Source organism: Sorex fumeus, unplaced genomic scaffold, assembly GCF_029834395.1.
Source record: "Sorex fumeus unplaced genomic scaffold, SorFum_2.1 ptg000024l, whole genome shotgun sequence".
Classification (NCBI taxonomy): domain Eukaryota; kingdom Metazoa; phylum Chordata; class Mammalia; order Eulipotyphla; family Soricidae; genus Sorex; species Sorex fumeus.
Window position 1 is genome coordinate 9277228 of NW_026606081.1, and position 27630 is coordinate 9304857.

General features: G+C 40.4%; 1 protein-coding gene across 1 annotated transcript in view; it reads left to right on the forward strand.

Moving 5' to 3' along the window:
* MTMR7 (myotubularin related protein 7) overlaps positions 1–10422 on the forward strand; it is a 148272-nt gene extending 137850 nt beyond the window's left edge. The window contains exons 12-14 of the mRNA XM_056114016.1: positions 1857–1997; positions 4572–4698; positions 9741–10422. Of these exons, the coding sequence (XP_055969991.1) occupies positions 1857–1997; positions 4572–4698; positions 9741–10103 (631 nt within the window). The 3' untranslated portion in view covers positions 10104–10422. The remainder of the gene's footprint in view (positions 1–1856; positions 1998–4571; positions 4699–9740) is intronic.
* Positions 10423–27630: the final 17208 nt, after the last annotated feature.

The following is a 27630-nucleotide window of genomic DNA, read 5'->3' on the forward strand; positions in this document are numbered from 1 at the left end:
GAATTTTTTTTTTTTTTTATTATTAGTGAAACACCATGAGGTACAGTTGTAGATTTACAGTTTTTTGTGCTTGGGTTTCGAATATACAATGATCAAATACCCATCCCTCCACCAGTGCCCATTTTCCACCACCATGGATAATATCCTCCACACCCCCATCCCCACCATCCCACCCTGCCTCTGTGGCAGGGCAATCCCTTGTGTTCTCTCTCTTTTTTTGGGTGTTGTGGGCTGACCCCAATTTAATGCCAGGAAAATCATGTGCCCCACCAGGAGTGATCTCTGAGCACAGAACCAGAAATCAGTTCTGAGCACTGCCAGATATGGCACAGAAAACCAAAACAATAATAATAATAATAATAAAAATGATGATAATAAAGCCCCTAGTAGCATTGACTTATGAATTGGAAATTAGTAAAAATACAAATTTGTGTTTGTTTTGGGGGCATGCCCAGCAATGTTCAGGGTTTACTCCTGGTTCGGCACTCAGGAATTGCTCCTGATGGTAATCAGGGGCCCTCCCGTTGATCATCGATTTGCTCGAGCAGGCCCAGTAACGTCTCCATTGGAGACTTTGTTGTTACTGTGTCTGGCATATCGAATACTCTCGGTAGCTTGCCGGGCTCTCCGAGAGGGGCGGAGGAATCGAACTCGGGTTGGCCATGTTGGCTGCGTGCAAGGCAAACGCCCTACCCGCTGTGCTAATCAGGGAACCATATGGGATGCTGGGGATCAAACCTGGACAGCTGCCTGCAAGCAGATGCCCTAACTACTACTGTACGTACTATTTCTCCTGCTATCCCAATGAAAATGATTTTCAGTACCGGCTTTAATTTTGGAAATGATTAGTACAAGTAGACTCCGGTAGTTTTAACCTGAACAGAAAGAAAACAATTTTTTTAAGTGACTATAAGCCTGCTTTCTCCAAGGAACTTAAAGTGTGAGTCCTGGGAAATAGTACTGAATTAAGGCAGCAAAACACATCCCTTACTAGTGCATGTTTTCCGAGTTTTGTGAGTCATTGCCCTAACCCAGTCAGTCTGCTGGCCATTCCACTTGCTAGTTATTAGACTTTGGTAAATGATTTAATTTCACTGAACCCCAGTTCATAATCTATGAGGACACATCTCATAGGAATTCAGTGGGGATTGAGTGAGAGAAAACATGTGAAGCTTTCTGTTCACAGCAAACAAATGTTTAATCGCTATTGTAGGACGGTGTAGGAGAGAACCCACAAAATTTAGAGAGAATTTATTTTTTTATTTTTATTAGTGAGACACCATGAGGTACAGTTTTAGACTTACAAATTTTTGTGCTTGGGTTTCAATCATACAGTGATCAAATACCCATCCCTCCACCAGTGCCCATTTCCCACCACCACGGATCCCAGTATCCCTCCCACCCCCCCATCCCCCCTTGCCTCTGTGTTCTCTCTCTCCTTTTGGGTGTTGTGGTTTGCAAAGGAGGCAATGGGTGGCAATCATGTTCGGTCTATAGTCTACTTTCAGCATGCTTCTCCCATCCTGGGAGGACCTTCCAACATCCTTTATTTGGTGCTCCCTTCTCTATCTGAGCTCCCTTTCCCCCTAGCATGTGTGGCTGGCCTCTAGAGAGAATTTTAATTTTATAATCAGATGATTTAAAATTCTTGTTAAAGTGGGTACACACTACAGAGAAGTTGAGATAATCATACAATAATATGAAGCCACAAAGATGGCAAATTTCCTGACTGTAGATCAGGACACCCAATGTTCAGATAACACTGTTGTTCTCTTTCCATCTTTTAGTATGACTTACCAACTCTGCATGAACTAGATTGGTCCTTTTCAGGCTTTCTTTTTTTTTTTTTTTGATAGAATTCAAGAACGAACATATTCTTTATGGGCTCACCTGTGGAAGAATCGGGCCGACTACATGAATCCTCTCTTCAGAGCTGATCACAGCCAGACTCAAGGAACCCTTCGTCTTCCCACAACTCCCTGCAACTTTATGTACAAGTATGTATAACTCCTTCAGGACCTAAGTAGGAATACGGTGGTGAAACTTGATTTGGGGCTTGACTGCTATGAAACATTGAGCTTTAAGCTTTTGGCGGGTGGGGGCAGAGTGGTAGCAGCAGGTCACGTGCTTACCTTGTACTCATCTGGCCTTGGTTCGATCCCCAACACCCCATAGAGTTCTGCAAGTCTCACTGGTTATGATCCCTGAGCACAGACAGATGATGTCCTAAATCTCATATCCCTTGACACCTCTCTTCCCAAATAACACAAATAAGGCTTGTTTGGATCCAAAACCCACCAGAGAAAGATAGTTAAATATACAATCTGGTTTTTTTTTTTTTTTTTTTTTGCTTTTTTTGGGTCATACCTGGTGATGCTCAGGGGTTAGTCCTGGCTCATGCACTCAGGAATTACTCCTGGTGGTGCTCGGGGGACCATATGGGATGCTGGGAATCAAACCAGGGTCGGCCGTGTTGGCTGCGTGCAAGGCAAATGCCCTACCCACTGTGCTATTGCTCCAGCCCCACAATCTGGTATTTTTAATGTGTTTTCTCCCCCCTTTCTTTGACCCCATAAATGGTATTATCTTTGCATGTTGATGTTTTGTAAAAATTATATATTTTAAATTATAATGGTGGGGAATTGAATAAGCAAGAACCTTATATATTAAATGTGGAATCACATTTCACAATCACTTAGGTAATTATTATGATACAGCTTCCCTTTTTCTACTCAATCCTGCTGGAACTATTTCCCAGTAAAATAAAATTATTTTAGGACTGTAGATTGGGGTGGGGTGAAAAGAGTGACAGCCTATATATTCTACTAGGTAAGCATGTAAAATTTTAGTTTTTACTTAATTTTTATTTACTTGTTCTGTTGTTGTTTTCCCGTTGTTCATCGATTTGCTCGAGTGGGCCCAGTAACGTCTCCATTTTTGAGACTTGTTGTTACTGTGTTTTGGCATATTGAATACGTCTCGGTAGCTTGCCGGGCTCTCCGAGGGGGGCGGAGGAATCGAACCCAGCTCGGTCGGGCTGGCTGCGCGCAAGGCAAACGCCCTACCACTGTGCTATCGCTCCAGCCCTCAACATTTATTTACTTAATTTATTATGTTTTTTATTTAATTAATTTTTGTGGTTTGGTCATACTTGGCAGTGTTCAGGGCTTACTCCTGACTCTGTGCTCAGGGATCACTCCTGATGGAACCCAGGCAACCATATGAAATGGCAGGGATTCAACCTGCGTTGGCCCTATCTCTTCGATCCTTGTATATTACATTTTATCCTTGGGCACTTTCTCAGGGCTGGTGTCGCATGCATGACTTGGAGGGCAACAAAAAAGATGGACAAAACAGTATAAATTGAGAAAACACATTCTGTCTCTGCCCATCTCCAGCACAGACATCATGCCTTCTTCTTTTTAACTTTTCTTCCTCAATTTCTGTTCTGAATAATTCCAACCTAATTATTTCCTTCTGATGTTCTGCGGGTTATTTTGTTTGTTTGGTTATCTTTGTTTTTTTGTTTTGGGACCACACCCGGCAGTGCTCAGGGCTTAATCCTGCTCTGCACTCAGGAATCGGTTTTAGAGGTGAGCTGCTCAGGGGACCATATAGGGTGCAGGGAATCAAACCTGGTTGGCTGCATGGAACGCAAGCTCCTTACTCATTCTGGCCCCTTTCCTCTGAATTTCAGAGCAGAATGTTAATTAGTTCTATCATACTAAAATGAGTTTGATTCCTCCGCCCCTCTCGGAGAGCCCGGCAAGCTACCGAGAGTATTCGATATGCCAGACACAGTAACAACAAAGTCTCCAATGGAGACGTTACTGGCCCCGCTCGAGCAAATCGACGATCAACGGGAGGGCCTTTACCTTTTACCTTACTAAAATAAAAATAAAAAACTTACTGGTTTCTAAGTAGTAATTCTGAAAGGTAATGAGACGTAGCACAATAACTTGTGTTGCAACTAATTTATTACTGACCTCACAGTGCTCAGGGCTTACTCCTTACTCTGCACCCAGGGATCACTTCTGTAGGTGTTCAGGGGACCATATGAGGTACCAGGGATCAAACCTGTATAGGGATCTGCCAGGTACAGGGCAAACACCCTACTCATACGATAGCTCTGGCCCCAGTTTTCAATTTTCCTTTTTGGTAAAAATAAAATCTTGAATTTAAAAAGCTTCACTTGCCAAACATTTAATATAACCACTGAGATTTCTAAGTTTATTTCAAATCAAAATGCTATTTTCTAAGTACCCCAAATGAAAACACCTCAGTCTATTATAGAATAACATATCTCTTGTAATCCAATCCAGTGCCATATGTACCTACAAGTTGATGCTCCATGAACTCACTCTCTGTGGAACTAGTTTAGTGACCCATGAAAAGGGAAACATGAATATGAAATTATTACCTTAAGTAAGAGGTTTTTCAAGTCTGTGACTTGCACTCGGACATCAGTAGAACTGTGCGATTGTGGAATTAACCATACCCCAGGAGATCTGAGACTTTCCATTTACCGATCATGATAGGATGGTATCACAAAGCTCTGGTCTCTTTTCCAGATTTTGGAGTGGAATGTATAACCGCTTTGAAAAGGGGCTGCAGCCTCGGCAGTCAGTCACAGATTACCTGATGGCGGTGAAAGAAGAGACCCAGCAACTAGAGGAAGAGCTCGAGGCCCTGGAAGATGTAAGGCGCCCTACTCTTCATTGACTTCCTTAGTTATTAGTTATTGTTTCTTGATGGGCACTGCTCCATGAAAGTCTCTCATGGCTCTGGCTCTGGGCAGTGAGGCAGTATGGCTGCTGTGCAGACTAGCCAGGGGACAGCCAGGGGACAGCCTTAGCACAGCCACGCTAGGTGAGCTCCTACCCAAGCACAGGCCAAGGGACTACTAACCAGACTTTTATCATTTGATACTGTAAAGATACTTTTATGATTCCCTACCTCTTGGCCAGGAAGGCTAGAATCACTTTTTTTAATTACATAACTTTGACAATTACCACTCTAATTGATCAATAACAAACTCAGATTTTTAAAAAAATATTATTTCACACACACACACACACACACACACACACACACACACACCCCAGCATTTTTTTTCATACCTCCCTTTCTCCAAACATTCAACTATTAGTCCTTTTCTTTCCCTCAGGCAACCTTCATTACACTGTCATATTGTCATATTTCTGTAATTTTATTTTGTCCATTTTCACATTTCCATATTGCACATGTGTGAAATCTATCACTTGTCTTTTTATTTCTGACTTACATCATTTCGGACAACCCTTTCTCAATTCTTCCATTTTGCAGCCAATGGCAAAATCCTGTTTTTAAAAAAGAAATACACTCTGTGGTATAAAGGTACATGTTCAGTCACCTCACAGGCACTTCACTGTGATAGATAGAACTTACGTTGTTTTTGTATTCTTCAAATACCCAGAAGAGGTATTTGATAACTATGTTGATAGCCTCTTGAGAAAACTCCATAGCACTTCTGAAAATAGTTACGCAAATTTTATTCCCCCAGCAGTATACAAGGGTTCTTTCTCCACACCCTGTTCAACGTCTGTATTTTTTTTTTTTGAGTGGGTGTGTTTTGGGCCAGTCCACCCAACAGTGCTCAGGAGGCCATATGTGGCCTCTGGGATGGAACCTCAGTTGGCCACCAAAGCCTTAACTGCTGTACTATCTCTCCAGCCACTCTTGTTCCATTTGATATAAGACATTCTCACTGGGCTGAGGCGACATTTCACTGTTTTTTGTTTCTTGGCGGTTGGTGGTGGTGAGGAGTGGACCCAGGTCTCATGTATGCAAGGTCAATGCAGTTTTAATTTGCATATTCCTGATAAACAGTGATAGTAAGCATCTTTTAATATGCCCTTTGAACATCTGTGTATCATTTTTAAAGAAGCATTAATTAGAACATTCTGTTCTTTTTTTTGGCACTGGGATTTATTGTTAGGAAAAATGAGTTCTTTATATAATTTGGATATTCTTTATCAGATGTATGATGTACAAGTATTCTATAGTTTGTCTTTGCATCATTTATATTTAATATATTTTGGGGAGAGGGCGTACCAGTGGTGCTCAGGGACGACAAGGTGCCCGGGTTCGAATCCTTCTGTATGCAAAGCATGTGCTCCAGCCTGTTAAGCCATTTCCTCAGCCCATATTTTCCTTAAACAACAGCTTTGCAATCCCCATTGTTTAATCCCCATTGTTTGTCTTTTGTTTTATTTCGTTGCTCTTGGGGTCAAAAATCCTATTTCTAATGCTAACACTATGGAGCATTTCTCCCATGTTCTTTTAACTACTTCATCATTTCTTATATAGTCTTTAACCCATTTGAGTTTATTTCTTTATACCGGGTTAAAGAGTAGTCTAGTTCATGCACACATGTGACTGTTGACTCTCAAGTCTTTCTTGCCCCTCACTGTAGTGCCTTTTCACTTGTGTTTCCGGTTTATTCTGCGTCATTTATTTAAAACCCCATAATATCTCTTGTAACTCAGTTGCTCAATAGTTCGCAGCCTATTCCTGTTTACCAGACCTGAATTCTGAACTGAGGTGTTATTTGCAATAAGATGAAAACTGCTTCCTCAAACCACATCCCTTCACTCCTCAACCAAAATCATATATTGTAGGGGAAAAGAAGTTTTAAGATAAAGGCTGAAAAATTGCCAATAAACTTCTTCGTTATAGTTTTTAAATACATGTGACTGGAAGTGAGCTTCCAATTTGTTGCTTTCAGAATGGTGAGTGTTTAAAGTGAAGGATAGTAAAATATCACATGTTGAGTTTAAAACAAAGTCTGCTTAGCTCCTTGCTCCGGGCAGAAAAATCACTGGAAATTAAAATGAAATCACCGTAGGGTGAGTTGGGATGGGAGAATGGTGCCTAACACTTTTGGGACTCCAGCAGCAGAGATGTTTATTTATAGACAACTAGTGAGGTTAATTCTTTTGGTTTGGTTAATTCCTTTTGTTACATTATTGGGACACATTGCCTCTCAGTTATAAATTTTTGTGAAATCTTGGCTCTCAGATTGCAAAGTTCATTTGGGAGTCAAATGGATGTTAACAAAAGTAGAACTTTTAAACTGTTAACTTTGAGAATCTTCGAAACCAGGCATAAATCTTGTTCTTATTATAAAGCTGCAGGGTGTTACAAAATACCTCTGGAATATATGGAAAGCTCTGCCTTAATTTTGAATTATCAGAGAAATAGTTCTTAACACTACCTCAAATCACCACCTCATACAGACAAAAAAAAAAATCTTGATGTCTGGATACAAACCTTGAGATTCTGATGGAGAATTCTGATGGAGTACCAGTACCATACCTTAGTTGAATAAATGAACATAGAGAACTAAAAGGAGGCAGGAGTTAGGTTTTTATAGTCCTGGACTCATGGTAGAAAAGAATAGGCCTTTTGCCATTCAAAGATGACTCGTGATTTTTAAGCAAGTTCCTTCTAAAGACAGCCAGTTTTCCATAAAGCTATTTCAGATTTAATTTTTTTTTTGCTTACAATATTGTTAATAAATTTTTACTTATAGAGCTGGAGAGAGAGCTCTATGAGCTGAGTGCATGATTTGCATGCAGGAAACCTGGATTCAGTTCTTGGCATCACATACTTCCCCACCCAAACCCAAAACAGCTGAAAGTAACCTCTGAGCACCAAGCCAAGAGTAGCCCCCAAATACTGTTGGGTGTGAATCAAAAGCAAGGGATTTATTTTTCCAGAAGAAAAGTTGGAAGTGCATAACTCATGTTTAGTGTGAGAATCCTCCAAGATAGAGAATGTACTATACAATGAAAGTTACTTCTTTTTCTTTATAACAGTTAAGATTTCTTATCCTGACATTGTAGTCTACCTTTCAACTTTGTTCTTCACTGTCCCCTTTGCTCAAATCGAACTATTTTCTGCTCCCGTTGTTTTTTGGGGCCATGTCTGGCAGTTCTTGGGAAACCATGAGGCTCCAGCATATGACACGAGTAGCCAGCCCTACGAGCCACCTTCCGTCCCTGTCCTCTGCTTCTGTGTACTCTGTCACCTTCTTACTCTGTACTTCTGTTACTGTCTCTCCTACCAGAATTACTCTACCCCTCACCAGCACGTCCAGGTTTGGTTTCTTCAGTTTTATGAAATTGCCCTTTCCTCCCTAAACTCATTAATTTCTTTTCTCTAACAATATCACCCATCTTCTTAAATAATGCATGCCTCTTTCTAATGCCTACACTCATTCTTTTAAAAATTATTTTTTCTACTTTATTTAGGGCTGGAGCAATAGCACAGCGGTAGGGTGTTTGCCTTGCACGCAGCCAACATGGCCGACCCGAGTTCGATTCCTCCGCCCCTCTCGGAGAGCCCGGCAAGCTACCGAGAGAGTCTCTCGCCCGCACGGCAGAGCCTGGCAAGCTCCCCGTGACGTACTCGATATGCCAAACACAGTAACAACAAGTCTCACGATGGAGACGTTACTGGGCCCGCTCGAGCAAATCGATGAACAACGGGAGGACTGTGACCGTGACTACTTTATTTAAACACAGTAGTTTACAAAATTGTTCATGATGCATTTGTTATAGGCTTTCAATATTCCAACACCAGTCCCACCACCACTGCATTACACTCATTCTTAGTCTTATATTCCAAGTTGTATTTTTATAGTTGCACATGTATTTATTCTTTTTTTCTCACAACGCAACACTGCACTTTTGTACATGAGTTTGTTTTGAATATGTAATAGTTGAATTTATTATACCTTCCTTGATGACACCAAGGAAACTGTAAAGTGCATTTTGAATAATTCAGATATCTCACCTGATAAAGAAACAAAATGTGGGACAGTCATAAAATGAAATATTATTCGGCCATAAAAGAGAATGATGTGCATACAAACCGCATGGCAGATGAGGCCTGAGAGTAGAAGCGAAGTGAAAGCAATCAGACATGAAAGACCACAGAGTATAAAAAATATATAAATTCCATTTACACAGAATGTCCCAATGTCGCTATAGAGTTGGGACTGCTAGGAGCTGTGAAGCTTGAATGGGAAGTGACTGCTGACAGTAGGAGCTTTCTTTAGGAATCATGGAAATACTTCAGAATTAGTAGATGGTTGCCTAACGTTGTAAGTGGACTAAAGCTACTGAATTGTACACTTTAAAAGAATGAGTTTTATGTTAGGTGGCACTTCTCTTTAATTATTAAATAATAAGTACTTCTGAGGGCTGGAGTGATAGCACTGTGGGTAGGGCATTTGTCTTGCATGCAGTCAACCAGGGTTTGACTCCCAGCATCCCATATGATCCCCTGAGAACCGCCAGGAGTAATTCCCTGTGCATCACCAGGTATGACCCAAAAAGCATAAATGAATAAATAAATAAATAATAAGTCATTTACTTCTGTAAAAAATTACGTATTTTGAACTCAGAGAAACCATCTGTGTATAGAAAGATGGATGACTATTGATTGCTTTATCTATGTGACAATTATTGCATTTATAGGAAGTCTGTATAATCATTAAGAAGGTGGATATTAACATCAACCTCACAGAATTTGTTTTCTCTAAAGCAATAAGATCTAGCTTTGAAACCAGGACCACCTCATCCCTTGTGCTCATCATTATAAATCTGGCTGGAAGGGAATGACCACTAAAGGCATATACAAAAATGTGAATTATTTATGATTTTCCCCCTGAAAACTCTTCATTTATTTTTTAGAGGATGGAAAAAATCCAAAAAGTCCAGTTAAACTGCACTACAGTGAAGAGCAAGCCAAGTGAAGCCAGCAAACACTCAGGGTTTCCTACCTCAGACAACAGCACGGCCAACACTCCCCAGGATTACAGTGGGAATCTGAAAGCTTTTCCGGCCAGGAGCCCTTCCCAAGGTGATGAGGATTCCGCTCTGATTCTTACCCAAGACAATCTGAAAAGCTCCGATCCTGATTTGTCAGGCAACAGCGATCAAGAGTCTGGGGTGGAGGATCTGAGCTGCCGGTCCCCCAGCGGGGGCGAGTGCCCGCCCAGTGAAGACAGCGGCAAGGACCGGGATTCTGATGAAGCCGTCTTCCTCAATGCCTGAAGTTTCATAGGGACACACAGAAACACTTTCCAAAAATAAGGGAACAGTGCAATCCAAAACGGAAACGGCTTAAGAAATGGTACATGTCGTGGAGTTATAAAATACAGCCATGAAAAGGGAAAAACAGGTCCAAACCCTAGTTTCTTTAGCTGTTGAAGCAGAGGACAGAGCCTTTACTTTTATCAAATAGAAGGAAAATTATTTCCCATTTTGAAACTCACTCTAGTTATCAAAGTTTTATTCAACCGTGATGATTTCTACATCACCCATCATCATTAATCCAGTTTCGTCCTTGTCATAGCATGCATCTGCTCAAAAAAAAAAAAAAAGCCCTGACACCTTCCCCTCACCTATCATATCACTTTGCATCTTTCCTGTCATTTCACGTTCAGATGCATTTTCCACCCTCCTAAAACATCTAACATATCTCCTTTCCTAACTCTATTTCATTATTTCTAATAACAGCGTACTATCCTCTTATGATTAATAGATATATTTCTGTAAATGAGGAGCTTTGTTAACTGTTTAAGCTTATATTTAAGATTTGACTTCTTAGTAGTTTGAATTGTTAATAATTTTGTTGCTTTTTGCTAGAATATCTGATTTCTTCTCATTTTAAAACCGCTAAACCCACTTTTTCTCCCTCATGGGTCTAATACCTAATAAAGTTGAGTCAACGTTTTCTCTGAGTCTTAAATATGAATGAAGCTTCTATTAGCTTTTCAAGTAACAAATTTTCCTTGCTAGTCCAAAGACTGTACTAGCAAGACAGAATGGGTCAATCACCAGCCAACTCTCTGAAATATAACAACATATAGTTAGTAAGGTAAAATTTTTTAAAGGGGAAATCCAATTAAGAACTAGAAATTTGGTTGTCATTTTTTTCTTCTTTTTGGGTCACACCCGGCGATGCACAGGGGTTACTCCTGGCTCTGCACTCAGAAATTACTCCCAGCAGTGCTCAGGGGACCATATGGGATGCTGGGAATCAAACTCGGGTCAGCCGTGTGCAAGGCAAACGCTCTACCCGCTGTACTGTCTCTTCAGCCCTTGTCATGTCTTCTTAAAAAGTGGATAAATTTGGTCTTCTATCATTTTATAAACTATCTATCTGGTTAATATAATTTAATTCATTAGTTACATTCGATAAACACTATTGCAATTAAGTTCTGTAGAGTTTAATCAGATAAAATACACATTGGATACAAAATCATTGTCTTATGATGAAAGAAATGGGGTTTAGGATCAAAAATGGCCACAAATGAAGAGTCTTAACTCTAACACACACTGAATCCACTGCTATATAAGGGAGTTTCCTCTGAAGCAGATGAAAACTAAACATTTTCTGAAAACTAAACATGTTCACGTCTGTCAGTGCAAAGCAGGGCTACATGATTGTGGATGGAAGAGACTGAGATAGCAGCCTCACCATGAATATACTCCCTAGCATGGTGACTCACACCAGCTAGGAAATTTACACACTGCACGCTTGTCCCTGAGAAGGAAAAGGTGCCTGCTACACTCATCAGGGCGCCCAGCTTTTAAGATCTGTACTGAAGAGACAAGCTCCCATCTTTGAAAGTCCACAAGATTCACATCCATGAGATCCAAAAGCTGTAGCAAACTGAGAAATTATTCAAATGGCTCCCAAAAGAATTTAATTCTAAGATATAGGGTAAAAACCCAGGGCCATCTGCAAAGAACCCATATTTCCTGTAAAATTATCTGCTGTTCTGGAAATAGCAGCAGGGATTGGTGGGGATAGCCTCTAGAGAAAGGGGCCCTGACCAGCACCATTTTCTTTCTCTCAGCCCAGGTAAAGCCAGTGGTCTTTGAGAGTGTCACTGGTTGGGTGCTATCTTTATTTTCTAGTTGTGCGTTGTGCTTCTCAGCCACACTTCACAAGCACCAGTATCTTGTGTGTGTAAACACACACACACACCCTAGTTTTTATATGTCAGGTGTCTCACTTTTGAGTCTGCACCTCAGGGAAAACTTGATTGCCTGGCTCTGGGAGAGGCTTGAGTTTCTAGGGCTAGAGAGAGTTCTTGGTAGGCTGCTATACTCACATGGTACCTCACAGACGGGAGACTAAAACCCAACACCAGTTTCTGTGCAGAGAGGCCTATTTGCCGTTTCTGACAGAGTGGCCTGAGGCTTGAGCGTACTTTTGACCTGTGGAAGTCTTTTTCTGGGGAGAGAGGCTGTCCAGCACAATCTCTGTGCTCTCTAAAAAGAGCTTATATCTTTGGTCTGCTCTGATTTTTGTAGCGGCTGCTAAGGGACACCACCATGTAGCTTGGATTTGGAGGCCAGTGGGGATTGGCTTCAGGCAAAGCAAGAAGCAATGGACACAAGATCTGTTTTCTGTCAGACTTCACATTACCTGCAACCTGAGGAGAGTCCTCTTACTAAACAGACTGGTAAGAACTGCTAGGAAGTCTCCCCAGGGAGCTCCGGGAGTCGGAATGATGTACTCTCTCTGCCACACTTTAGCATCAAAGAGGGGCGGTCTTACAGGTGTCTGGTGCCCCAGTTTCTGTGGTGGCTTCAGTCCCTATAGCCAGATCACCTGGCTCTGATGGCTAGAGGGCTTGAGTTCTTGCTTCCTGTGGGGCTAATAATCAGAGCCAGTTTGGGGCAGGATACTCTTCCCCCAAGCACAGTCCAGACAGCAAAAGTATGCCTGCACCATCCTGACGCCTCCCCCCCCCCCCCCCCCCCCGCTCCAGTTCTTGAAAAGAATTATTTGCCTTGAAGGTATAGCCTGACTGGGCATGTTTCAGGGCGATGGAGCTGCTCTTAGGTTCCATAGGGCAGGGGGACACCCCCTTATCTACTTAGGAGCTCTAGGGATACCTAGATACCTTGGGTCTGGCGACCTCATCAGGGCTTATGCCTGTGGCCTATTGGATATCATTTCTGAACACTTTCAAATATGTTGCCTATGAAGTGTGTGGATTCCAATCAGACTGAATTTAGGTGGATAAGGTCCCCCCAAATAGGGGATATTGACAATTCTTGGCACACCCTCAGCAACTGGAGCTGTTAAAATAAGTCGCGGTTCTGGTCCAGAGGGTGGCGGTGCAGGGGCACGTGGCAAAACTGGCAGAGGGATGGTAGCTCTCAGTGCTCTGAACAGCCGACAGTGTCATCCGATTTCGGCATGAGTCTGGGCGCTCCTGAGATATTCTGTTTCAGGGAGAGCACCATTAAATGAAACAGGCTGATCGCCCGCCCTTGGAGTGTCGCCTCAGGGGAATTCATGAGGATGTAATGGCGTGGCCACCAGTTGGCGGATCTACTGTAGCACTTGGCCTCTTGGCGCTATGGGCAGCAGCAGAGTTTTAAAGTGACCGAAACTTGGACTCTTTGGGTCCAACTTGGTGCCACAGCAGAGTGCGGGCTCTGGGTTCCTACCATGGGGCCCCTGTGGCACCAAGATATTAACCTGCTGAAAATTCAGGTGTGCAGGTTTTGTGACTGAAATCTCCAGGCTTTCTTGGGCTCAGGACGGGCTACGTCCCCCCACTTCCCTATACTCCTGAAAGCCTCCCCGTCACCCCCCGTGAACCAACTCCAGTGTCACCGTGTAAGCTCTTCTACTGGCCTTGCTTTAGAGACCCATAAATAAATCCAGAAAGAGATGAAAAGCTGTAGTTCATTTTGGACTCATGCAAGGCGGAACACACTACTACCTAGTTAAAACAAAAAGTTACTCCAGCTGTACCTTCCTGATAAAAATAATGAACACCCTGAACAAACAAAATGACCTCTTAGTTACCTGTATTGCAAACCATAATGCATAAAAGGAGAGGGAGAAGACAGCGAAAGGGAGAGAGAGAGAGAGAGAGAGAGAGAGAGAGAGAGAGAGAGAGAGAGAGAGAGAGAGAGAGAGAGAAGGTCCGTGCCATAGAGGCAAGCAGGGACAGGAGGTGTTAGGAGGTAAACTGGGGACATTGGTGCTGATAAATGTACACTGGTGGAGGGACGAGTGTTAGAACATTATATGACTGAAACCCAATCATGAAAAGCTTTGCAATGGTCTATCTCTCAGTGATTCAATTTAAACACAAATAAAATGAGTTGCTCGGACAATCAGAAAAGTTCAAAAGAAAATAGCTACGTGGCTGGATGATAAGGTTATTATACATGAGGCCACTCCTTCAAGACTGGGAGAGGTGGTGGAAATGGATTTATCTATATGAGGAAGCAGTAATAGTTTCCAAATGAACTAAGACCAGAGAAAAAAAATTAATAATAACAGAGACAAGCTACTGAAAGTCACAGATATGCTCAGAGAATCAAGAAAATTGGATTAACACAGTGAGCAATTTAACTCAAATATAAGAAAATAAACATAAGTCACAGCTAAATATAAGAACTGAACAGAAAAGTACTGGAAGGGATCTGTCACTGTCACTGTCCTCCCGGTATTCATGGATTTGCTCGAGCAGGACCAGTAACTTCTCCATTGGAGACTTTGTTGTTACTGTGCTTGGCATATCGAATACATCATGGGTAGCTTGCCAGGCTCTGCCATGCGGGCGAGATACTCTCAGTAGCTTGCCGGGTTCTCCAAGAGGGACAGAGGAATTGAACTCAGGTCGGTCATGTTGGCTGCGTGCAAGGCAAACGCCCTACCACTGTGCTATCGCTCCAGCCCGGAAGGGATCTAACAGCAGATAAAATGAAGACAGGGTAGTGCAACTCACCCAGTCAGCAGCAAGATAACCAGGTACTACATGGAAAGTATCATGTTAAGAGAAATGACTTAGAAAGAAAGGGATAGACATAGAAAGATTGCATTCATCTGGGGAACATAAAGTAACAAAATAGGAGACTAACACCCAAGAATGGCTGAGATTAGTACCAGGAATTTTACTCCATGGCTTGGAGGCAGCCACACATGCTAGGGGAAAAGGCAGCTCAGATAGAGACGGGAGCATCAAATAAAGGGTATTGGGAGGATCCTCCCAGGATGGGAGAAGCATGCTGAAAGTAGACTATAGACCAAACATGATTGCCACTCAATGCCTCTTTTGCAAACCACAGCACCCCAAAAGAGAGAGAGAACAAAAGGGAATGCCCTGCCACAGAGGCAGGGTGGGATGGGGAGGATGGGGGGTGGGAGGGATACTGGGATCCATGGTGGTGGAAAATGGGCACTGGTGGAGGGATGGGTACTTAATCATTGTATAATTGAAACCCAAGCACAAAAATCTGTAAGTCTACTACTGTACCTCTTGGTTTGTCACTAATAAAAAGACAGAAAAAGAAGACATTTCCATACGAGAAGGGGCATATGACTCTCAGTTCATTTTTCAGCAGGCCAGAGGAACTGGCACAACAAATTCAAAGGGCTAACAGAAGGAGACACTAACCAAGCATCAGTTAAGGAGTTCTGACAGGAGGGCTCAAAGCAGGAGCCTTGCACGCTTGACACCTTGATCATACTAAGTTGCCACGACACGTGCTGAGCGAGCATGATCCTGCTGGCTCTGCTGTTTGGGGCCCTCCACAAGGACCCTGTGAGTGCCACAGTGAAAATGTGCAGCCGTTTAAGCACTACAGCCATGTGTAGAACCCACAAAAGCGGCAACTGAAAAACACAGTTTGGTGGGGGATGGGGGGTGGCGGTGACAGTGGCGTTCATCACCACTGAAAAGACCATACAAGAATGAAGAGCTTTTTCTTGGTTTTGTTTTCTTGGGTCCCCCCAGTAGTGCTTAGGGAACCTCAAACCGGGGGCTTGCACATGCATAGTATGTGCTTCAGGCCCCTGAGATGTCGCCCTGGCTCTAGAGTCTCCCTTACCGTCCCTTTTTTCAATCCTTTGTGGGGAGTGAACTTACATCCTCCACATACAAAGCATATCTCCATCACTGAGCCATATTCCTGGTACCAAAAATGTATTGCTCTTAATTTTTTTAAAACTTTTTTGATTGGGGCTGGAGCAATAGCACAGCAGACAGGGCGTTTACTTTGCATGCGGCTGACATGGGTTTGATTCCCAGCATCCCATATGGTCCCCTGAGCACCGCCAGGTGTAATTCCTGAGTGCAGAGCTAGGAGTAACCCCTGTGCATCGCCAGGTGTAACCCAGAGAGCAAATATAAATAAATAAACAAAAATTCTTTTGATTGAGGTACTGGGATTTACTATATTGTTGGTCACACGTTTGACACATACGTCATCCCAACACTACGCCCACCACTAGAGAGCCCATTCCCTCCATTGGTATCCCCTACCCCCAACCCCACATAAATCCAGTTCTATAGACAAAATCTTAGTTCTGGTGACTTTGACCTACAGAGAATTTTTTTAATCTGAAAAGAGCCCTAGTCAGTCATAAAACATATAAAAGAATCAACTGTGGGGTCAGACTGAGCCGTACATGGCAGTGCTCAGAGTCTCCATTCCTATTTCAGTGATCAGGAGTGCTTGGAGGACCATATACCGTGTCAGGGTAGAACCACGGGCAGCTGCATGAAAGGTGAACACCTTATCTCTTGTACTTCCTTGCTGACCCTGAATGTATAAATATTACCAAAAAAATAATTATTAAAAGCCAGAATCTGGAAAAAACCTGAGTGCCCGAGAACAGATGACTGGTTCAAGAAACTTTGGTACATTTACACAATGGAGTACTATGTAGCCGTTAGAAAAGATGAAGTTATGAAATTTACATACAAGTGGTACTACATGGAAAGTATCATGTTAAGCGAAATGAGTCAGAAAGAGCAGGATAGACACAGAAAGATTGCATTCATCTGGGGAACATAAAGCAACAGGAATGGCTGAGATTAGTACCAGGAATTTTGCTCCATGACTTGAAGGCCAGCCACATGTGCTGAAAAGGAAGCTCAGATAGAGAAGAGAGCACCAAATAAAGGGTGCTGTGAAGACCCCTCCCAGGGTGGGAGAGACATGCTGAAAGTGGTCTGTGGACCAAACATGATTGCCACTCAATGCCTCTCTTGCAGAGCACAGTACCCAAAAGAAGAGAGAGAGAACAGGGGGGATGGGGGGGAGGGATGCTGGGACCCGTGGTGGGGGAAGATGGGCACTGGTGGAGGGATGGGTACTTGATCATTGTATAACTGAAACCCAAGCACAAAAATTTATAAGTCTATAACTGTACCTCATGATGTTTCACTAATAAAAAAATGATAAAAAAATAATTATTAAAATAGTGAGTTAAAAGTATGGAAAGTTTCATGCTAAGCAAAATGAGTCAGAAAGAGAGGGACAGACACAGAAAGATTGCATTTATCTGGGGAACCTAAAGTAACAAAATAGGAGACTAACACCCAAGAATAGCCAAGATAAGTACCAGGAGGTTCACGGTTCACTCCATGGCTTGGAGGCCAGCTGCACATACTAGGCGAAAAGGAAGCTCAGATGGAAAAGGAAGCACCAAATAAAGGGTGTTGGGATCCTCCGAGGATGGGAGATGCATGCTGAAAGTAGACTGCAGACCGAGCATGATTGCCTCTCGGTGCCTCTTTTGCAAACCACAGCACCCAAAAGTAGAGAGAATACAAAGGGGAATGCCCTGCCACAAAGGCAGGGTGGGATGGGGGTGGGAGGGGTACTGGGATCAGTGGTGGTGGAAGATGGGCAGTGGTGGAGGGATGGGTACTCGATCTTTGTATAATTGAAACCCAAGCACAAAAATTTGTAAGTCTACAACTGTACTTCAAGGTTTCACTAATAAAAAAAAATAAATTATAAAAAATATAGTGAGTTAATCACTTAAAAAACTAATTTTCACAGTAGCTTTTATAGTATTTATTCCAGGGAAACAAAATAAGAGATGAAAAGTGCAACATCACAAAAAAAAAAAAATTTAGGGGTAGTGGAAAATAAAAATGTGGGGCATTAGAATGTTTTCAAACAATAATAAACTTACACCATGAGAAAGGAGTTAATCTGACTAATGGTTATAACACTTTAGATATTATGCACCCAATCAACAAGTAAATCCATTGTATAGGTCACTGAGAAAATCAATAAGGAAACATAAGCCTTAACTGACACATTAACAGAATGTGTCATATATAATATATGACATGTTCAAATATAATAAAATATAATCAGAATGTTTACAACTTTCCATCTAGAAAGCAGAATGATATATTTAGTACATATGAAACATTTTCCAGACTAGATCATGCTTTATATCACAAAACACATTTTTTTTAATTAAAAAAATTTTTAATAGTGAGACATCATGAGGTACAGTTGCAGACTTACACATTTTTGTGCTTGGGTTTCAATTATACAATGATCAAATGCCCATCCCTCCACCAGTGCCCATTTCCCACCACCACGGATCTCAGTATCCCTCCCACCCACCATCCCCCCCATCCCACCCTGACTCTGTGGCAGGGCATTCCCCTCTGTTCTCTCTCCTTTTGGGCGTTGTGGTTTGCAAAAGAAACATTGAGTGGCAATCATGTTTGGTCTATAGTCTACTTTCAGCATGCTCCTCCCATCCTGGGAGGATCCTCCCAACACCTTTATTTGGTGTTCCCTTCTTTATCTGAGCTCCCTTTTCCCCTAGTATGTGTGATTGGCCTCCAAGTCATGGAGTAAAATTCCTGGTACTAATCTCAGCCATTCTTGGGTGTTAGTTTCCTATTTTGTTACTTTATGTTCCCCAGATGAATGCAATCTTTCTATGTCTATCCCTTTCTTTCTGAGTCATTTCTCTTAACATGATACTTTCCATGTAGTACCACTTGTATGTAAATTTCGTGACTTCATCTTTTCTAACAGCAACATAGTACTCCATTGTGTAAATGTACCAAAGTTTCTTTAACCAGTCATCTGTTATGGGCACTCAGGTTTTTTCCAGATTTTGGCTATTGTAGAGTGCTGCAATAAACAGACTACTGCAGATGTCACTTCGACTATATTTTTTTGCCTCTCTGAGAACAAAACAAATCTTAACTGAAACAATACATAGAATTTTTTTGAGTGGGGAAGCCACATCTGGTTATATTTAGGGATCATTCCTGCTCTGTGCTCAGTGATCATTTCTGATGGGGCTTAAAGGACTATACAGGGTACCAGAAATCAAACCCGGGTTGGCTGCATGCAAGGCAAGTGCCCTGTCTGCTGTATTATGTCTCCAGCCCAGGAAAACTTAAATCCACAAATTTGTGGAGATTAAATAGCCTGCTACTGAACAACAGGTCAATGAAAAAGTATCAAAAAGAAAAAAAAGATTCCTTAAACAAATGAAAATGGAAATGCAACATACCTGAATTTTGGGCTACATTAAGTAGTTTTAATATAAGATGCCCATGCCATTAAAAAACCTATCTCAGAAACAAGAAGAATTTCAAGTAACCTGTTTATATCTCTAGAAACTAGGGACGAGGAAGCAAATCATATAGTTAGGAGAAAATAAGATATAACAAAGGTCAGAGTGGAAATAAATGAGACTAAATAGACAATAGAAAAGATCAATGAAATATACAGCTGGTTCTTTGATAAGCAAAATTAATGAACTTTAACTGGATGCCCTAAAGAAAAAAGGGAGCTCAAATAAAATCAGAAACAAGTACAACTGATACCAGTAAAATCATACATGATTATGTGATTACTATATGTTGATCATTTCAACAAATTGAACAAAAAGAACTGGATGAATTCTTATACAGAGCCTAACCTAAGACTGAATCACGAAGAAACAGAAAAGTGAATAGACATTATGGATAAAGAGATTAAATAGGTAATCAAAAACCTAATAATCAGAAGTACAGAACTTGATGGACACCGTGAATTCTTCCAAACATTCAAAGAAAAATTAATACCAAAATCCTTAAACTCTTCCCTAGATGGGAGAGTAGGAAACACTTTCAAAATCACTTTTTTTTTTTGGGGGGGGGCAGGGGGTCACACTCAGTGATGCACAGGTGTTACTCCTGGCTCTGCACTCAGGAATTACCCCTAGTGGTGCTCAGGGGACCATATAGGATGCTGGGAATCGAACTCGGGTTGGCCGCGTGCAAGGCAAACGCCTACCCACTGTGATGTTGCTCCAGTCCCAAAATCACTTTATCTTAACGCTATGTTTTAGCATTACCATACTACAACCACGCAAGGACACTTTAACAAAAGAAAATCATATTGGGGTGGGAGCAATGGTGCAGCAGATAGGGAATTTCCCTTGCACATGGGTGACCCACCTTCGATCCCAGGCACCCCGGACAGTCCCCGGAACACTACCAGGAGTGATCCCTGAATGCAGAACCAGGAGTAACCTCTGAGCATTGCCAGATGTTCACCCCCCACCCCCAAAAAAAGAAAAGAAAATTATAGGCCATGATTCCTGGTGGACATATATGCAAAATCTTAAGCAAAATATTAATAAAGCAATTCAACAATATTAAAAGGATCATATAACTTGATCAAGTGGAATTCACTCTACCTCTACAAGTTAATCAATATAATATACATTAACAGAATGAAGGAGTAAAACTTCACAGGGTCATCTCAATCAATAGATGCAAAAACAAAGCACGTAACAAAGTTCATTATAACAAAAGCCCTCTACTAAGTGGGTATAAAGAGAACTTGCCTCAATGCCTCTACTCATGGTGACTGAAAAATGAAAACAGAACAAGGGATATTGGTGGCGGGAAATGTACACGGATGAAGGGGTGTGTTCAAATATTCTATGACTGAAACCAAATCGTTAACTCTGTAACTGTGTATCTCATGGTGATTAATTAAAAAAAAGAACGGAGGCGGCTTGCTCTTCAAACCCACATTTTCCCTTAAAAATACCTCCTGCTTGCTAATCTCTGTGAATCTTTGCTTGCTTTTCCCACTCTGAGGCCGTGTTCTTTTTTGAACATGTATTTCCTTTACTTCTCTCCCCTCACACCTTTCTAAGCAAATTTCATTCAACAAAAATGATTGCTTTACTAAAAAAAAAAAAGAGGACAGCCTGTAGAGATAGTACAGTGGGTAGGGCACTTTGACTTGCACACCCAGATTCAATCCCTGCCATGTATATGATCCTTGGGACTAGCAGGAGTGATCCCTGAGTGCAGAGCTGGGAGTAAGACTTGAGCACAGTGGATGTGCCCGAAAACAAAACCAAAAATAAAAGAGGAGAAAACCTGAATATGAATAAATGCTTTTGAAATGTTGAAAATGTAAGTTGGGTAGTCCCTATGGACAGAAGTATGAAGCTTGCACAAAAATTAAAAACATAACTTACTCATGATTCAGCAATTCTATTTATGGTATTTATCTTTAAAAAACTGAAAGACAATTGTCTGAGGTAGATGCACCCTCGTGTTCAATGCAGCATTGTTTACAATTACCCAGATATGTAAACAGGTTGCTAACACTGCATAAAGAGACTAGCTAACCATTCATATAATTCAGTTGTCTCTAACAAAAAGTTAATCTTGTCCCATCTGCAAAAACATGGAGGACCTTGAGGGTATTGTGCCGGCAGGTAAGTGAAAGAAACTAGAGAAGGAAAAAAAAATATGCTTTCACTCATGCATTGTATTTGAAAACAAAACCAAGCTCACCAATATCGAAAGACAACTGGCAGCAATGAGCAGTGGATGAAGGAGGTTAAAATGTACAAACTTCTAAGTTTGTGTACCTGAAAGAGAACACGTCTGAAAATTCATCTCAAGAGAAGGGAGCACCAAATAAAGGGTGTTGGGAGGATCCAATACCCAAGATGGGACAAGCATGCTGAAAGTAGACTATAGACCAAACATGCTTGCTACTCAATGCTTCTTTTGCAAACCACAACACCCAAAAGGAGAGAGAGAACAGAGGGGAATGCCCTGTCACAGAGTCAGGGTGGGATGGGGGAATGGGGGGTGGGAGGGATACTGAGATCCATGGTGGTGGGAAATGGGCACTGGTGGAGGGATGCGTATTTGATCATTGTATAATTGGAATCCCAAGCACAAAAATTTGTAAATCTACAACTGTACCTCATGGTGTCTCACTAACAAAAATTAAAAAAAAAATTAGTGCTTTATTAAGTAATTAATTAGAAAACAAGTGTGAGGTGATCTGACTAATGTTCAGATATGGTGTTCACTATGCAAAATGCATGCTCTGTCATTAAAAGAACAGAATATATTATCAGTTTCTACAATAATAATATTTTATACTGAAGTTTCATAGAACATGTTATTTTCAAAATATATTGCTAAATGTATATAGTCTAAATACATGCATATGTTGCTAAATAACATGTAGTCTTTAAAAACTGTAAACAGACCACTAACTTGGCTCCAAGTTTAATTAAATCTTAACATTTTCCACCTTTATGTTCTGAAATTTTTCTTATAAATTTGAAGCATAAGCATTCACACTCAATAAACAAAGTCTTCTGCAAAAGTAAAAAAAAAAATTCATCTCAAGAGAAAAATGTGTAAGGATGGATGTTGGCAACAGACTTACTGTAGTGACCATTTTGTGATGTCCACAAATACTGTTTTTATGTTGTATAACCTGAAAAAGGTGAACATGACTGTTGGATGTAAAAGAATGCACTGACACCAGTGAGGTAGTTATCTAAACATCAGGCTTAATTGTGTGACGTGCTGTGCCAGACCAAGTGGCAGCAGTAAAAGGGAATTACAGTGAGGTGTGACAACAGGGTCCGGTAGGAAAGTACCAGAGACTGGGATTCGTCACGAAGAGTAGAAATGGGGCAGAAGTTCAGTCTTACAAAAGTTGAGGTGGACAACCTATATGTCCAAGTAAATATGCCAACTTAGGTACTTAAGATACATAGGTGTAGACTTAGAAAAGAGACAGAAACTGGAAGTAATTGGTACATTCACAATGCTAAATTCATGTCTGAAGTTGTCTTCAGAGGAGGAAAATGGGATAAACAGAGGAAGAACTTGCAAAAGCTCCTTGTCAATTGCTTTGAAAGTCTGGCTGAATCATTAATAAAAGCCAATTAAGAGTTTCTGGAAAAAAGGGAAAGAGACTTGGGCAGTGTCAAGTACTTCCAGGTCAGCTATGAAACAACTGAAGAGTAATTAAGATAAATATAAATGATAACCAGGATAACTGATTTCAGTGAATCAGTGAGTCACATTTATTATTGTTTGAAGAGTGAGAAGACAGATTTTAAGAGAAGGAAGAGACTGATCTGAAAGTAGACTGTTTAAATATAATAATATATATTTTGTCTGGCATTTAAATATTAGCATAATGTGTTACATATTGACTGTTAGCATAATTGTGCTAAAATGAAAATAAATAAGAATGGGCATGAAAGCTACAATGCCAAAATCTTTAGTAGGAAAAATTTGGAGGGAGTGTGGCAATAGACATGAATGTAATAAAGTATAAAATATAAATGTGTTTGCATAACAAATGTTTATCATACTTGAAAGTAAAGCTTTTGTTACTGTAAAATAATTGTTTCAGAACATAAATTATGAGCACGCTGTACTAAGCAGTTCCAAATTATATGCATAAGGGACTTTTATTCATTTTCTGAAATAACCTGTATGCATATAACCTGTATGCTTATTAATAACAGATATGTGGGGTATGTTCACAAAAGCTGCTGTTGAACTTAATTTATGGTCAACTCTTAGGAACTATGCTGTCTGATCCTGAGGACAAAACTTTCATTACTTCCATTTGGTAGTGTGTATCTTATACACATTTAAATAAATTAAAAATAACACCATATTAAATAAAACTTTGCAATTATCATGAAAAGCAAATATTATATTTAATATTCCAAAATTCAATGAATTAATATCACATTAAAGTGATAAACTCTTTAGTCAGACCCATTTTACAGGACATAATTTACACATGTTCATTTTGATTGCTTACTGCAAATTATGCTAACACTGAAATCTAAATAAAAAGTTACATTTATTGCATTTTAAAATTTTACTATGCTTTCACAGGGCCTTGAAAAAAGTATGACCACTCCCAGGTAACCTCTGATTCCGGAAGTCATGCCCACAACCTGCCCCCCAGTGCCATCTTTACAGCACACAGCCGCAGAGAAGAAAGGCCGGGGGCGGGGGGGGGGCGGGGGGGGGAACACGCGAACTCCACAGCTCCCGGAGAAGGCACCAGGTTCTAAAAAGAGCCGAGATCACCAGGAAGTCCCAGATGGGGTAGGTGCCGCAACCCACCTCCTCCAGATGGAACCCCGATGACCAGAAGCCTCTACAAGCATAGCTCGAGGATGCGGAACAAGGACTTTTCCTCCAAACCGTGTATACAAAGTGATCAATGGAAGTAAATCATCCAACGTTTCTCCCTGAAAATCAGGCTTAACTCTTATACAAAACACAACACCCAATAGGAGAGAGAGAACAAAAGGGAATGCCCTGCCACAGAGACAGGGTGGGTTGGGGGGGGGGGGCGTTGGAGGGATACTGGGATACGCAGTGGTGGGAAATGGTCACTGGTGGAGGGATGGGTATTCGAAATAAATAAATTATAAAAAAAATGGTAATAGAGTCAAATGACAATTTTGTAATGATCCTCTTATTTGTACGAATGTTAGAACTGTGGAAATCCGTAAAATTTACATATATTTGGTTTATAGTATTTTAATGGCCAATAAAAATTCCTCTCCTAAAAAAAAAAGAAAAAAGAAAAAAGTATGACCAATCCAAAGAAACCAAAAGCTCTAGCACTACATTTTTATTTTAAATCAAATATAAATTGGGAAGTACTGTCATTTATTTAGCACACAGGGACTAAAACAATGTAAAACTGACCGAAGGAAAATTACAAATAATATCTAAGGTTCATCTGTTTTATTACTTATTGAAATTACTGAAATATGAAGGCAAAAAAATTAAAATGTATCAGTCAACAAATAATTATTTTTTAGAATAAAAATTAAGAGATGGGAAATACCTGCAGATTTTTCTGTTCTTTTAAGGGCACATGATTAATTTTCATCCACTAAAGAAAATCTTAGCGGTGCTTCTATTTAGTATATATATATAAATTATCAAGCTTACCTGTTAAACAATCTTCATTTCCCTGCAAATATCCTAGTCTAGTTTTGTCCGAGAAAATCTTCCAACTTTGAAGTAAAAACCTATAGCATGAATCTCACTGATTTAGAGAACTTTCTTTTTGTGGGGAGGAGGGCCCATCGGTGATGCTCTGGGGCTACTCCTGGCTCTGCACTCCTGGTGGTTGCTAGCGGGACCTTATGTGATGATGGGAGCCAGGATTAGTAGCAACCACCATACCCTCTGTGCTATCTCTGGCTCCTTCATTTAAAGAACTTTCTATTCTGAGGTTATAGCCTATATCTATGACAAGACTCCTAAACTATTAACTTTTTTTAAAAAATCATTCTGATTTCCATCTAGTTTAGAAACTCTGCTTTGACAGGTTATTTTATTTCTTTCCTTTCTGGCACTGCTTCTCTAAAAGAGCCCATTTTAAGAAGAAAAAAAAAATTGCCATGAAATCACAGAAAGGTCAGTTAATTTCTACTGCAATAGCAGAACCACAGTTCATACAATCAAATACAGACTTTCTCCACCCCCCACTGGACGACTTACATAACCTGTTATTTCTACATGAATTTGTTTGATAAATGTTGATAATGAAAATCAAACTCTTTTTACTAACTGGATTGTAAGGTGGTTATCCAAAACAGTAATTTTGAAAGAAGAAACCAAGCTCCATTAACTAGTTTAGAATACAACTCGGACAGTTCAAGTTTAAGGATGAAAGCACCGAGATGTACTATTTATGTAATTCTGTGAAAATGACTTAACTGCATAGTGAAATGATTTTGTGTGTGTTAAGAGGAAATCTTTCACAATTATACACAAAAAATAAACACTTAAACAATGTTTATGTCACAATGGTCAAGGTACTCAATAAAATTAGTAAAATAAGAAAGTCCATAAAAAAACAGCTATGGTCTGCAGCTCTCTCATTCTGCACTCTTCCTGGTTCCTAAGAAAGCTACCTGATTGTTTACAAAAGACTGAGGACTATTATATTTCTTTTCTGCAGTGATTCCTAGAAAAAGTGAAGCTCTGCTGGCCAGGGCTGGAAGGAAAGCTTCCTGAATGCCCAGAAGACCCCACCACATACTTGAAATACATTCACCTCAGTTATCTCATGACTAAATACGAAACCATCATTATGTTTTTATTATCTGAGCATTTTGAAGATTAAATAGCATATTTTAAAACACAGTGCCGGGAACACAGTTACTAAAAATCTATTTTCTTTACATGAAGTTCATCTTTACAGTCCATTTTATATACTTTCTGTGCCACAAATGTAAACTTAAGTATTGAAGTCTAAGAAAATAACTTTAAAATTTCCTAAAATTCTACTGCTAAAAACACACATAGGACAAAAAGTAAGAGAAAGAGAAAGATGAAATTGTTTTCATTTCTGCTGGTGTTTGGAATGACAATCTTACTGGGAAGAAATTTAAAAAATATAAACTAGGTTGTTTTATACTTTTCTCTTATGCGTTTTTTTTGGTGTTTTTTTTTTTTTTGGCGGGTGGGGGGTAGGGTGGGAGGGGGCGTGCCAACCTGTTTGTTTTTTGTTTTTGGTGGTGCTAGGGCTGACTCCCAGCTATGTATTCAGAGGTCACTCCTAGATTTAATGCTGAGGATCAAACCAGGGTCCACCACATGCAAGTCAAGTGCCTTAACCCCTATCCTAACTCACTTGTCCACAGGATGTTTGGTGCTTTATTCCTAAATTTCATGGTTATAGGGTTTAAAGCTTGTTTCTTTATTACCTTTCTTGGTTTCTCTTAAAACATGTTCATTCTGTGACGTGGCACAGAAGAGAATTATTAGTCACAACACAGTGTGAAAAGAAAATCCAATTAAATTCAAGTACCTAAATTTAGTATTAACTTTGTTATAGTTTTTCCTCACTGAACAGCAAAGATCAGAAAAGTTTACGAACTTTTTATGTCTGAGTTTATCATTATTTAAGGGCTGGAGCGATAGCACAGCGGCTAGGGCGTTCGCCTTACAAGCGGCCAACATGGCCGACCCGAGTTCGATTCCTCTGCCCCTCTCGGAGAGCCCGGCAAGCTACCGAGAGTATTGGATATGCCAGACACAGTAACAACAAAGTCTCCAATGGAGACGTTACTGGGCCCGCTCGAGCAAATAAACACTTCAGATACAAAAAAATTTTGCATGAAAGTTTAAGTGAAAGGCATTTCCATCTAAAAACTATTATGTGTATATTTTCCTAAGTGTCAGTTTAATTAAAAAAAAGAACTATGCAAGAGCAACTAGTTTATTCTTCTGATTTATGTATTAAAAGTAACTTTCTTGAGATGGCACATTGGCAGTCTTGATATTTCCTGACACTACAAATATTTAAAAACAAACTGTTCTTGAAGGTTTTATCCCGAAAGAAAGAAAAAGTATTTTTACAATTAAATAGAAAGTTCTAAAAAAAGCTTAGAGAAATTCTAAATAACAAATTAATCTTGATAAAGAAATAAGGCAATTTCAAATTAATA